At 33.1% G+C, this 15,394-nt stretch overlaps 1 protein-coding gene across 5 annotated transcripts in view; it reads left to right on the forward strand.

Annotated features, from left to right (window-relative positions):
- The window catches only part of PlexB (plexin B), a 560,952-nt gene that overhangs the window by 514,118 nt on the left and 31,440 nt on the right, over positions 1-15,394 (forward strand). For all 5 annotated transcript variants that reach the window (XM_072546628.1, XM_072546632.1, XM_072546629.1 and 2 more), the window contains 3 exons: positions 504-1,523; positions 3,611-3,940; positions 11,381-11,651. In XM_072546628.1, the coding sequence (XP_072402729.1) occupies positions 504-1,523; positions 3,611-3,940; positions 11,381-11,651 (1,621 nt within the window). The remainder of the gene's footprint in view (positions 1-503; positions 1,524-3,610; positions 3,941-11,380; positions 11,652-15,394) is intronic.

The raw sequence follows: 15,394 nt of genomic DNA on the forward strand, positions 1-15,394 counted from the left end.
TGTTTGATCTTTCTTGCTCATTTTTAAGTTTGATTTTTGATAATATATGCTTCAGTGTGTTTGATTGTTTTAAATATTGTTGTAATGTTGTATTTCTTTCTTACCCTTTTGAGTTTTTCTGGCAATCCCATGTATGGTAATCTATGTATGGTATTGTTGATCTCTTCGAATTACTTCTTCCACTTCCACTCTCTAAGTGTTTCAAAATCTTTTTAAGATGCTAGTTTGTTTCGCTTCTTGAATTATGGAAATTTCTTCTTTATAACTGACAATGGAGAACCATTGTTTACTAGAATAGGTGCATACATTTTTTTCTTCCAAAAATTAATTTCGCTGGAGCAAGTATAATATGTTCCGATTTGAATAGTAATTTAAAACATGTAATTTTAATTAAACAGTAATTGTAGTTTATTGACAATAATATAAAATATTCAGAAGTATGAATGGATAATGCGCACCAGTGATAGTTTATAAATAATTTACTTACTTTTACCTGTTTTCAGTATTCATATGAAGCAAACGAAGGAGAGTATGAAGCAAGTGTGGAGGTTGTATGGAACCGTGATCATCATGTAGACTCCATGAATGTAACTCTATACAAATGTGATATTTTAGGCTCTTATAGAGAGCATGCTGATTGTTCCCTTTGTGTCACCAGAAATTCAAATTATAGCTGCACTTGGTGTGGCAACTCCTGTCAATATTCAGAGTCTTGTCAACACACTCCTCACATTGAATGTCCCCGGCCTAGAATTGATATGATCAAACCACTAAGTGGTCCAATTGAAGGTGGCACTCTAGTAACTATAGAAGGTAGCAACCTTGGTCTTAAAAAAGAAGATGTTCAGGGAAAAATTAAAATTGGTGCGATTCCATGTGTGCTAGTTAATTATGAAGTTTCAGTTCGTATCCAATGTGTCACAGGACCTTCAAGAATTGAAATAACCGCACCAATTAGAGTTGGAAATGAAGCTGGGTATACCAAGTCATCTGTTGAGTTCAGTTATAAAGATATAAGATTATCAGGAATCTTTCCATCAATTGGACCACAGTCGGGAGGCACTCCACTAGCAATTACTGGGCAGTATTTAAATGTAGGTTCTGAAATAACTGCATATTTAGATGACTATGTTTGCCGAGTAAACATAACGCAAGCATCTAGTGGAAGACTAACATGCATAACACCTAGAGCTCACAGACCAACAAATGTTGCCCGATTGACACTTAGTATAGATGGAGCTAATAGGACTCTAGAAGGAAACCCGTTCAATTATACCCAAGACCCAACCATTATGGAAATTAAACCCCTTAACAGCTTTGTTTCTGGTGGTAAAATGATTTTTGTACATGGTACAAACTTGGATAGTATCCAGAAACCGGAAATGGAAATTTACTCTTTTGATGAACCCAATACTCCTATCAACCGAACTGTATGCACAGTTTTAAGCAGTACACAAATGGAATGCCCAAGCCCACCCGTTAATCGACAATTTAGTATTTTTAGTAGGAACAGCAGAATAAAGGTAAGTCTGTTTAAAAATATTTTCAACTTATATTTTTTTTATTCGCAGTAAGTTCCTCTGAAGTTATTTCTTGAGGCATTTCTCTTTTTAGTTTTTCTATTTTTTAGGAATTAACCACAAATCTACTTAGATGTTTCGGCTTCTCACTCAAAAATCGTTTAGAAAACAATTTTCTAGATGGAAACATCAAATAAAATATAAATACATAAAGTACATTTATGGTTAATACTTAAAAAAATTGTATGAGACACGCATGTAAAGTATGGTCTTAATATTCAGCATCAGTTAATAATTTTTTGGTTAGGTTTTAAAACTACTTTGTTATGGTAATTATTGGTGTAATTATTGGTTGTAGTGAAAATCACATTTTTCAAATCACTAACTAGTATTTGACGTTTCAACTTCCACTCCAGAAATCATTCTCAAAAAATTATTATTATAAAAAATTCTGCAAAAATTTATAACCAAAGTTATTTGTTATAAGGTTATGTCATTTCAAAATTGACATAGGTACTTAGCGTCGAGCTTGTAGATAGCAGCGTATAAATGGCTAAAAAAATCTGAGGGTGGTGTTTTTACCCTAGGAATATCAAATTGTGACTGTTTTGTGTGTTTTTTGTGTTATATGTTTGTTTAAACTGTGTGGTAGTTGTGATTGTGTAACGTAAATTGTGCAACATAGATTTATGTTTTGTGTATTGTGTGTTGCATATGTATTGTGTATAAGATTGTGGGTGATGTTTTTCGACCTCCTGTTACTCCTTTATTGTTGGTATATTCTTGTTGTTGACTTCTTCTTTTAATATTAGCATTAATGGGTTTGCTACACGTTTTTCTTTGTTAAGTAGGATGGGGCTGCTTTTTTGAAGTTTCTCTTTTTCATGTCTGTTTCTTTCATGATTATTGATACATCTTTCCATTGTGTTCTGTGTTCGCTGTCCCAGGCATGTTTGCAATCTGAGATTTCTCGAAGTCTCTATTCTTGATGTATGTTTCATGCTCGTTTATCCTGTGGTCTTGCGGTTTCTCCCACGTAGAAATTGTGTTTATTGATACAGTTGTTTGGTCTTTCTTGTGTGTTGTTGCCTTTGGTTTTGGACCGGATAGTCCTCAGTGTGTTGGTTGTTTTGAATGTTGTTGTGATGCTGTTCTTCTTTCCTATCCTTTTCAGTTTTTCTGATAAGCCCTATACATAATATGGTATTGAGTCCCTTTGAGTCCCTTTTTGTGAGTGTTTCTGGATTTCTTGTGATGTTTTGTTTTCTTTCTTTAATCTTATTGTGAAATTCCTTGATTATAACGTACAGAGAGTAGTCATTTTTAGTCAAAACCTTTGTTAGCCGGTTTTTTTCCTCTTGAAATGCATTTTCATTAGAGCGAGTGCTTCGGGCTAATACAATGTAAATATCAAAAAAGGAATTATCAAATTCCTTTATGATAGAGACCGAAGCACCTGCTCTAATAAAAATTCATTTCAGTAGGAAAAACCTGACAACAAAGGTTTTGACAAAAAATGGCTACCCATTGTCATTTATAAACAACAAGAAAGAAAACAACAAAACACCACAAGCAATCCAGAAACATTCACAAGACACAGAGATGACATCAATACCATATGTAAAGGGCTTATCAGAAAAACTGAAGAGGATAGGAAACAAGTACATCACAGCAAAATTCAAAACAACCAATACACTAAGATCTATCTTGTCCAAAACTAAATCCAACAACGCACAAGAAATATAAAAAAAACTGCATCTATAAAATACTCTGTGAATGTACCAATTTCTACCAATTTCATACCATCTGTATAATTGATTCTTTAGGTTAATAAATAGTAAAAATCTAAATCCTTGTCTCCCTTTAATTATATTTTCTTTAGAAAATAATAGATTTCAAAAATATATGTCAAATGTTGGAAAATAACACGCATTTTTTATTAATTTTTTTTTTACTTCGTCATTATGTATTACTTGCACGTAACATTCAATATGATTAAATTTTTGATCATCAAACTTATTGTTTAATTCTACTTTGTTTTATTTTATATATTAATGATTTTTTTATGTATAAAAATTTTTTTTTTTTAGAATAAGGATCCTAAATTGAACCTGAGGATAGGATTTTTAATGGATAACGTTCAATCTGTTCGGGACTTAGAGAAGCATTTCGTAAATTTAAGGTCACAGCTATTATATGTTGAAGATCCGAATGTACGTCCATTTCCCAATCAAATTAAGTTATATCAAGGTGACAGACTAGTCATAGAGGGAGAAAATTTAAATGCAGCTAGTGAAGAGTCTGATGTAGTTGTTACGATTGGTACAAAGTCATGTAATGTTACTGGACTTGCAATGATCCAACTGGTATGTGTGCCACCAGAGCACCAACCTCCGGGAACTGACGAAAATGGCTTTAAGGTGAGTATTACATATACAAAAAAGTTGTTCCTATATTTATATTAAACTACCCCACACTACGATTGAATATTTGTACATTTAAAATGTACTTCTATGTTTAAAAATATAAAAAATGTAAAACCATGGGTTATTAGCATAAGAAAAATACAAAAGTGATAAAGACATACATAGGCATATACAAAATATCAATTACATAATAATGTATACAATATATATTTTAATTATTAATGTATTGTATTAAATTTTATTGAAAAGGTTTATAGTTTTCAAGAATTCTATCAAGTCAGCTACGTATTTAGATTCTCCTAAAAGTTCTTTTAATGTTTTTGGAAAATGATGATATAGTCTTTCCACTGAGTATATTGGACACTCAATCAAAATGTGCTTCACTGTCACTTTACATTCACAAACAAAACACACTGGTTCCTCTTCTTTCTTCAACAAGTATTCATGTGTAGTAGAAGTGTGTCCTAATCTGAGACGTGTTAATAGGACTTGATGTTGTCGCTTTGAAGGCCAGGAGTTCCATGGAAGGACGGAAGATTTTATTTCTATCAATTTAGTGGTGCTTCTATTCCATTGGTTTTGCCAAACATCGTACAATTTTGATTTTAAGTAAGGTTTTAAATCCAAATGCACCGTTAGATTTTCCACTGATGCGGTTGTATTGGTTACTGCGGACCTAGCTAGACTATCTGCCTTTTCGTTACCATCTATTCCAACGTGTGACGGTACCCAGAGGAACTCTACTGTCAAATTGTTTTGGTATATACGGTATAAAATTAACTTAATCTGCTGCAATGTTGGATGAGAGGGATAAATCTGAGAAATTGATGTCAAACAACTAAGTGAATCAGATATTATAAGAGATTTGGGAAGTTTTTTTTCTAGAATATAGGTTAGGGCCTTATTGATGGCAAATAGTTCTGCTGTAAAAATACTTGTCTTAGGAGACAATTTATAGATGGAATGTTCATGGGATGTCACAAAGCATGCTCCTACTCCATTTATGGTCTTAGATGCGTCTGTGTATATAAAATGGTAATTTTTGTACTGTGTGAGAACATGGAGAAAGAGAGTTTTAAAAAAATTTGGTATCACGTTATTTTTGTTATATGCTGTAAGTTTAAGGTTACAAAGCGGAGAGGGAACAACCCAAGGAAAACATAAATTTATTTCACAGATAGGATAAATGGGAGGTAGTTCAATATTAAAATCGAATAAGTATCTATTAGCTCGTTCATAGAAAGGTACAGGACCCCTATTTATTTTTCGATAGACCTCCTGGAACCTGTTAGCAACAGCATGATGAAGAGCTGGATTTTTTGGGTTAGATTTTATACTCGAGACATTCGATAGAGTTAAGTATTTTCTTCTTAGGTTTAAGGGTGGCTCTCCAGCTTCACAGAGTAGACTGTCCACAGGACTGGTGCAATATGCTCCTAGAGCAAGTCTAACGGCTGAACTCTGAAGAGTATCCAAAGTTTTAAGCAATGCTTGGTTTGCGGTGTTATACACAACACATCCGTAGTCCAGTTTTGATCTAATTAAAGCTCTATATAAATTTATTAGAGTTGGAAAATCTGCTCCCCAATTTTTATGTGACACAGATTTCATAATGTTTAGTCCAGCTTGGCACGATACTCTTAGCGAGTGTATATGACTTGTCCAACTTAATTTTGAGTCCAGTTGCATCCCTAGGAATTTTATTTCTTTTGTATATTCTATAGGAGAATTGTTTAAAAATAGATTTGGGAGCTTTTGTGGATTTGATTTTCGTGCAAAATGTATAGCTTTTGTTTTTGTGTTGGAGAACTGGAGCCCAATATTGTTAGACCACGATTCTATCGACTTAAGAGCTGCAGAAATACGATTATGAGCCGATAATATATTTTTATTTCTTGCTAGAATTACCAGATCATCAGCATATAAAAAAGTTTTAATTGTGCGATTGCAGTCCGACACAACATTGTTAATAGCAATTAAAAATAGTGCTACGCTTAGATTCGAGCCCTGTGGAATTCCATTTTTCTGTAATTTAGATTCAGACAAATGGTTATTGATTCGAACTTGGAAATATCGTTCCCGTAGAAAGTTTGAAATAAAAGCAAACATGTTACCGTGAATCTTCCAATTGTGGAGTGTGGTTAAAATATCGTAGCGCCATACTGTATCAAAAGCCTTTTTTATATCAAAGAATATGGCTAAACATTCTTGATTACATATAAATGCTTCATGAATTTCTGATTCCAATGATATTAAGTTATCTAATGTTGATCTATTTTTCCTAAATCCACTTTGTTCGGGTATAATAAGATGTTTATGTTCAATATACCACATGAGTCGATTAGCAATGATCTTTTCTAGCAACTTACACATTGCATTCGTGAGAGAGATTGGTCTATAGGATTCTGCTTCAAATTTAGGTTTACCTGGTTTGTGTATTGGAACTATGATTGATGAGTGCCATATGTGTGGGAATACCTTATTGATCCATATAAAATTGAATAGTTGCAATAATAGTTCTTGGCCTACTAGTGGTAGGTTCTGTAGAAAAAGCACAGGTATATTATCTGGTCCTGGACTAGTATTTCTAACGGAGTTAAGAGTTTCAATAAGTTCAGTCAAGCTTATAGGATTGTTTATTGGTGAAGTGTCATTGATTATTGGTATTCCTTTATTTTCTTCAAATCGTTTTTTATTTAAGAATTCTACTGAATAGTTTTCATCACTAGAAGCGGTACAATATTGATTTGCCATTATTTCAGATATATTGCATTCGGACGTAAATGTCTGATTGTCTTTTATTAAGTACTTTATAGAGTGTTGTGAATTTTTTCCAGATATACTTCTAATCATGTTCCAGATTTGACCAATTGGAGTAGATCTATTGATTTCTGAATCAAACTTTTGCCATGACTCTTGCTTGCTTTTTTTAATAATAAATCTACATTTAGCTCTTATTCTTTTAAATTCTAAATGATTTTCAGTAGTTTTATATCGTTTATATCTATTAAAAGCCGATTTAGATTCCCTTATTGCCTGTTTGCACGCATCGTTCCACCACGGTACAGGTGAATGTTTTGGATGAAAAGCTGTTTTTCCAATGGATTTATTCGCTGCATCAATGATGACTTCATTGAAAAATAATATTTTTTCGTCAATATCTTGTTCTGAGTCTAACATTTTTCTAAGATTCATAGCTGATGAAGAGATCAATGTTGAGAACAGTGTCCAGTTGGCTTTATTTAAGGACCATTTGGTGATGTGTGTATTGTGCTTATGGTACAACAGATTGTTAACTAAGATGGGAAAGTGATCACTTCCATATAGATCAGGTAAAGTGTCCCACGATAAACTAGGTTGCAAGTTTGGTTCACAAATTGACAAATCAATTGCTGAAAACTCTCCTGTTGCAGCATTATATCGAGTATTCCTGCCGTCATTAAGTAGATTTAAATTAAGATTATTTAGGATATTTTCTATTTTTCTTCCCATTTTTGTCAATTTTTTTGAGCCCCATAATGAATTATGTGCATTAAAATCTCCCAGTATAATTCGAGGTGTAGGAATCTGACATAAAAGATTAGAAATATCTGCTATACTTGGATCAGAATTAGGTGCGATGTAAAGACTGCAGATGTTAACTTTTAGTGGACCTACTAAGCACACCGCTACAGCCTCTAGATTTGTTATTAGAGGAATACTGCAATATTCATAGGAATTCTCGATAAAAATTGAAACTCCACCACTGGCATGTTCTTGATTTTGCCTAATTTTAGATACGCTTGTATAATTTCTCAAATTATGAATTTTGTTATTTTTAAAATGAGTTTCTTGTAGACAAATTATAGAAGGTGAATTTTGAGCAATTATTAATTGTAACATTTCTAAACGGGTATAATAACCGTTCAAATTCCACTGTAAAATAGACTTGAACGTGAGCTTATGTAGAAGGTTCTATGGAGGAGTCGCTATCGAGCTGAGGTTTTAGTTGTCGAGTAATTGAATTAATTATTTTAGTACATCGCGATTTCATTTTTTTTGATATAATGTGAGGATAGATCTCTTTTAACAGATTAAGTAAGCCTAACGTGTCTTCTGTATAAGTTTTAGATAGACTCAATTTATCTGGAGATCCTAAAGCATTTTCAAAAAAATCAGTTAGTTGTTCAAAATTTAATATCGGTGTTATAAGTTTATTAGTAATAAAATCTTTTACGGGTTCCATACTGTTAGCAATAGTCTCAGAATTATCAATAGTTTTGGATTTTTTAAGTTTTTGTATTGGTTTTGTGAAATTTTCTTTAGGTTCTTGTAAAGGTGGGGATAAAATTTCATCAAGGCTGCGCTTAGCTGTGTTTACTTCTTTAATAGGTGTATTAGTTATTTCAAGTGTATCAGTTGTATCTATTGATATGCTATTGATAGGGCATGCTAGTGTTGAAGAAGAGTTTGGGATTGATGTATGAGGTTGTGAAACATTAGGTGTTGTTGATAATTGGGTAGTTGTTATATTTGTATCTGTGCATGTAGTTTGAGAACTTGGGAGTGATGTTGAGGGTGATATTTGGGATGCAGTTAATATTGGTGTAGTTAATGAAGAAGGTATAGTCGAGGATTGTAAGGATAAGGTATTCGCTGAAGAGGCTGATGTGGTCGGGACGTCATGTGGAAGAGTATTAACTACTGTATTTATAGTAGTAGTTGGCACTGTTGTTGTTAAGTTTTGATTTGGATTTGTACAGGATGGACAATTTGCTACAAAATGGTCAGATTGTTTACAATAGTAACACATCTGTTTTTCTAAAGATAAGAAAATACGATAAGATGTTTGTTCGTGGTTTATGACAATTGAGGGAGGAATTAATGTACCTTCTAAAGGAGAGATAAATGTATGTCTTCGAAAGCTCAGTATATGTCTATATTCTGGGTTTGTTGTACCTATTCGTAAAAAATTAATTGGAGTTAATAAATTGAGGCCTAACTTTTTAAGTTCAGATTCTATGAAAGTGTGAGGAATACTAGGGCAAACATTAGAGATTAGTAATCTTTCATTTGGTGTAATTAAGCGTCGAGCATAAATTATTTGTTGATTGATGGTTATTCTTCCGTTGTCAGCATTCATGACAGTTTCTACTAATTCTTCACTAGCTAGGTAAATACAAATACGGTGATTTGAAATTCGTGATGAAAAAATAATATATCTTGGTTCTATAATTTTTCCCAGTGCAAGTAGATATTCCTCAAGTTTGGCATTTTCAAGAGCATTATATAAAATAGCTTGTTTCTTGGATGGGAATTTTGGAGTTGAATTAATTAACGCTGCAGAATATGAAGAAGTTTTATGTGATGTCAATAACATTTGGGGCCTCGACGGCCCTGGACTATTAACATCATCCATTTTCGTTTGTTAATAACATCAGGTAATATAAACAATATGAACTTGTTGTGAAGTAAGTATCTAATTAGATTAAAATTACTTACAGATTTTCTCCAATAAGTTCACTAATTTTTATTTATAATAACACAACACTTTAATTATTAAGTGGATATAAATAAAAGCACAAAAACTAGGTGCGATTAGACTGGTAATTAAATACGTCCAACCTCGCCAAAGGTTCAAATCGTTCTCCAAAACCATGTACTGATAAGCTCTATAAGCAAAAGACAACAACAAAATTTTGCGATGAATGTGATTTTGAAACAAAAATAAGAAAAAAGAACATTGTGAGTGAAGAAGTGGACTTCCGGAGTAGCCACCACTGTTCTAGATATTATTTAAGTACATTGGAACCACTTCGTCAAATATTTCAGCTATGACAGCATTACAATCTTCTTTCAACAATACTACTCCCTTTTTTCTGCTTGTCTGCTATCATAAGTCCATAATTTTCGCTGAAATTGTGTATACGTTGAACAAATCTTCGTTCTTCTACTGTACTTGCAAGGATGCTAGTATCATCCGCGAATCTTACAGTGTTTATTACTTTGTCATTGATTATGATTTCATATTTTTCCGATGTTAAGGCTTTTTCAAAGATTACTTCGCTATATATGATAAAAATCAATGGTGACATAATACATCCTTGTCTCACTCTTTTGTTATTTTTCTCTAAATTCTATGTTAATTTGGGCATGTTGGCTCCAGAATAGTTTCTATATAATCTAGATATCCTAGTAATCAATTCTGTAGAATTTGAATCAATTTTTCATGTTTTGCCTTATCGAATGCATTTTCAAAGTCTGTATATGAGATATGAATGTATTGATTTAGATTGTAAAATCCTCGCGTAAATTATCCTCTCAAAAATCTTATAGCAGACACTTAAAAGGGCGAAAGTGTCTTTGCCCGATTGCTATGACTTTGCTTTGTTTGAATAGTTTAGGAAGCTTTTGTGTCGTGATTATTTGGTTGAAGAAATCTAGGATCCACTTTCGAGTTTTTGGACCAGTGTGTTTTATGAACTCGGTAAATATTTTGTCAACACCTGCAGCTTTGCGACACTTAAATAAGTCTAGTGCGTTGAAAAATTCCTCAGTCTTTATTTGCCTAATGATTAACAGATTTTGTTGATGTGCAGTTTTGATCTTTTGAGTTGATATCATACTTCTTTTATGAACTTTTTCGATGGCTGGTTTAGAAAGCTGAGTAATGCGTTTCGCTATATATTCTGGGTTTGGTGATGAAGAGTTAGTTGTCGGGATGTTAGGGCCTGTTTCCAATTTTCTAAGTAGGTTCCAGGCAGTGCGACTGCTATCTTTGTACTAATACATGTGATGAAACTAATGCTTCATTGGAGATTAGGATTTTTTTCGAAGAAGAGGAACATATCAGCTCTCAAAACTGCATACCTTCTGTAATAGCTATCACGGGAGTAATATGATACAGAAGAACGAATGGGAGTAGAGAAGCAAAAACTCACAATGATTACTGATCATTGGTCATGAAAGTACTAAGAAAGGGGACACAAAATATCTCATAATCACAGTCTGATTTCTCCTCTATCTATAAATGCACCCAATAGACCTTTTATTTCGCTCTTGTATACACAGTGCTCTTGTATTGAGGCTTAATCGAACCTTCTCAAAGCAACAATAAATACTACCGAAGCTGTCCTACTGTGTTGAAGGCTGGTTTGTAGAACCAACATTGGAGTCATTGGTACCTATTTTTGTGACAGGGGTTGCCTTTCTGGTCGTTTCTCTCCGAGTCTCTCATTTCTGAGTCTTCTTTTGGGATCATCTCTTTTTTTCTCTTTATCCATTTTAGTTGGGACGATCTATACTGGCAGACTGGTACTATTAATACTGTTCTCCTGTATACAGAATACAGAACAAAGAAGCATTATCACAATATATCTTAACTCCAAAGAATTAATAAATAATTTATGATAACTTATTATACATTGATGACCTAAATACATATTCTTTTTTTAGACTGAAAATAACCTTCCATTAGTAGTAGTTAGAGTAGGCAGGACTTTAAGGTTTCCAATTGGATATCTGCAGTATGATATATTCAAATCCTTCGCGTTTCCCTTAGAGGCTATTATTATGATAGCTGTTGGAACAATATTATTTGTTTTATTCTTTGTTGCCGTACTATTTGTTTACCGAAGAAAATCAACCCAAGCTGAAAGAGAATACAAACGAATTCAGATTCAGATGGATACACTGGAAAGTAATGTTAGGTCTGAATGTAAATTAGGTAAGTGTAATTTTAAGTTGTAAGTTTGTAAGAAATATGACCATTTGAGATTAAGATTATTTCATTCCCTGCCCACCAACTAGTGTTTGCAAGGAACTGGTTAACTGACTGCAAAAAACGTTACGTTAGTGTATAAAGATTGTTTCGCGATGCGCTTACACTATCTGTATATCGGAAACTACTTACACAATATTTATGAAAATTGGTTTATGAGGATTACGAGTTATGACGAACTTAAAAATGACGAATTTAAATGGAACACTCTGTATAGGTTTTGCGTAAGACTCCAGACACAATTTTTATGAGGTACTATTGGTCAAAATTTCATATTTTTTGAGTTATTGATCTTTTTTCAAAAATTTTGACAGAAAGAGACAAACTTTCTGAAAATAATAGCTGATGGTGATCCATTTACAAACATAATATCTTGAAAACTTTTGCTAGCAAAGAGTAGGTAAACGTTTTTTCAGTAATTTACATCGAAATCGAATTTCTAAATATTGCGTGTTTAGAAATGATACGCAACTTCAAACCACAGTAAGTCAATAATTTTAAATAAAACACCCTGTATTTTATAATTTTAATTAAAAAAACAAGTTAATTGTCTTTCAAATAGTATTAGGGTTCCCTATACCTAAAGTTAATACTTTTGGAGATAAATGCGGTTTAATGTTAAAGGTATTTTGATATTTATTGTTTTATTTTAGCAGGCCGTGTTTGAAGATGTCATACCAGTGGCGGCTGGTGTGGTAAAATTTTGGGTAGGCCAAGCCAGCAAATTACATATAGCTATGTGTGATCAGTGATGGATCCAGAGAGAGGGATCACGGGGTCATGACCCCCCCCCCCCCTAACTAATTTTTTAATGATTTCTCTGTTCATTTGAACTTCTGCGTTGTATCTAATTTTTGCGATTTTTGATTTTTCATCTAGAAAATCGCGAACAGAAAACGCTCTCTTCTGCACACCCTTAAAGAACAGGAAATTACTTAAATCTTCCTTGCAACTGGAATGTTTTTTAAGGAGGCAGACATATTTTTTAAATTAAAGTATCCTTCACAATTCCATACACATTTCTTATTGGAAAATAACAAACACGGCCAACAATATAGTCTGTTTTTCGTAATACTTCCAGACAACCATTTGTAGACATCATACCAAGAGCATTTAAAAGTACGCACCTTTTTCCCATCTTTTTGGTCAATACGCAATGTTGGAGTAGGCTTTTCATTCATTATAATTTTTTCTATCAATTTCAGTTCTTCTAGATAATGGCGATTCCAATAGTGAAACAACAATGTCCAAACACTCACTATCAACATTACTATTACTGAAATCTAGTAAAGCGTCATAAAAACTCATTTTTATCCATCAGTTATACAACAATCTCACATATATAAGTTGCCCAGGCGATATAGACATCATGCAAATGTGATTTTTTTTCTTCGAATTTTACGAATTTTTTTAAATGTATTTGGGCAACCGTGCACTTGTTTGCAATTGTGTTGTTTGTTTAAAAATATGTTAAAATTATAGATTATGTTACATATTTTTTTATCATAATTTAAAAGAAAATTTATATTACAATTCGATAATTACGTTACAAGTGAACTATGGTCGGCGTAGGCCCGATCGTCTGGTGCCTAAACAGCAAGCATAAACACGACAATATAAATCGTTGTCCGGCAAGCTGCTCAACTTCAAACGCTTTTTGTACGGGGATCTTATGTGAGCTGGGTCGGCCAGTTCCGATCGGGCCTATTAATGATATTTAAAATGCCTGAATACTATTCGATGCTTTCTGTGGTAATATAATAACATAGTTGTTTTAACGGACGTTAATGTATTGAGTGATTTAGTACATTGAAAAGTTATTTACATGCATTAACATAATTTTTGAATATATGTTTTTCAATTTTAAAGCTCTTAAAATTATTGGGTAGGCCCGGCCTATCTTGCCTACCCCCAAAAGCCGCCACTGTGTCATACTTGTCATTGTTTCTGATTACTGACACTTTTAGAAAGTAATAAAAATGGCTTGTTTAAAAATAAACAATGAAGAGTACATACAGTTTTCATATACTAGAACATGTGCTCTATTTGCTATAAGATATCCAGATCGACCACGACATATCGTAACATCAAGAGAATACTTAAACAACCAAAATTTACAACATTTTAGTTGTTTTTAACACGAAGTTAAAAAATTGAAGCACACAATTGTTTTGTTTAATACAACAACACATAGGAGAACGTGGTCTATAGTGGGACACTTTAGAATATTTAAGTCATTCAGGTGCGTCTCATATTTGTTTGAGGTTTGAAGGTATAAAATCACTGCTTTGGATATTCTCGATTGTGTGTTAATTGGAGTTTTAGATAAAGTTTACAGAAAGGACTGCATAATCATTGACCCAGTATCAACCGTTTATCCCAGAGTAGACCAATATTGGTTCATCGTGGGCCTCTTGGTTTATGTCAGGACACATATGGTCCATTCTGGGGCTGTATAGTTGAAACAGGAGATAAGTAGGTAGGTACTGATGGGGAATCAATATTAAACAATTTATTTATATCAAAATTTTTAACATAGAAAGCATTTAAAACACTTTGTATGGAGAAAAATCAAACTGGAACTGTAGCTGACTTGCTGAACATTCCGTTGAATCTATTGCGCTAGGTTTTGGTAGAATCCTGGCAATATTGTCGTATTCTATGGTGTCCATATCTTATTTTTGGGATGTGTAAATGTATTACCTACTCAATGCTTTACGAAGGAAGGAAATCAAATATTTACCGTTAATATTATCTTCAATACATTCACTATAATGACGAACAGTTTTGTTGGTAGGGTATTTCACAATAACAAAATCGCTAATATGAATATCTGGCTCTAAATCATTGTCCTCGTCATCATAAAGTGCTATTTTTTTTAGTTTCTATTTTTTGTAATGCTTCAAACATTTTTTTTGCCACTTTCTATTTCTTATTTTCTTTTAACTGTTTTTTCTTGTCTTTGTCGATACTCTTATTCTATTTTATCTTTGATGGAAGTGAGTACTAGTGATTCTCCTTCTTACTTTTAGTGGTATTTTTTCTAGGAGGTGCTTTTGGGTGAAGTCTAATGACTTCAGGTGTTACTAATATTGATGCTCTAGAATGAGAAGGTCTAGCTACTGGACGTAAATCAGAAAGTACGAAATAGGCAGTAGTAATTTTATCTGAATCAACTGATATTTTTTCTAGGGGAACAATAGAAGTTCAGTGGACCACTGGGGCGGAGTGTTTGCTTCGCTTGTTACAGTATTTTGAGGTTCTGGATTTGGTAAAGTTGCAACTTCCGACGGTCGTTCTGTGACGCAAACAATCATGAAATATTGGTCTGTAAAAATGTTGGAATCCAGCGGATGAATTGCGGAAACATTTTAAAATATTGGTTGGGGTAAAAGCTAAAGGAAATGCTTTACCAACAATTTCACTTATGTTATAAATTGTTAAAGGTGTACACGGGTGATTAATCATCCATTCATCAGCTGCTCTATTGTAATATGACTTAAACGGTCCAAAGCCGGAAATATCCAAAGGCTGCAGCCGATAACTGCAGTGGGGTGGTAAGGTCAATAATAATATGTCATTATCTTTTGCTTTCTTTAAAATGTCAATTGCATAATGGATTTCATGATTGTTCAATATAGTCAATATCTTTTTCGCAGCTTAGCAGCTGGTATGTTTAATAATATGGT

Source organism: Diabrotica undecimpunctata, chromosome 10 (genome assembly GCF_040954645.1).
Source record: "Diabrotica undecimpunctata isolate CICGRU chromosome 10, icDiaUnde3, whole genome shotgun sequence".
Lineage (NCBI taxonomy): Eukaryota > Metazoa > Arthropoda > Insecta > Coleoptera > Chrysomelidae > Diabrotica > Diabrotica undecimpunctata.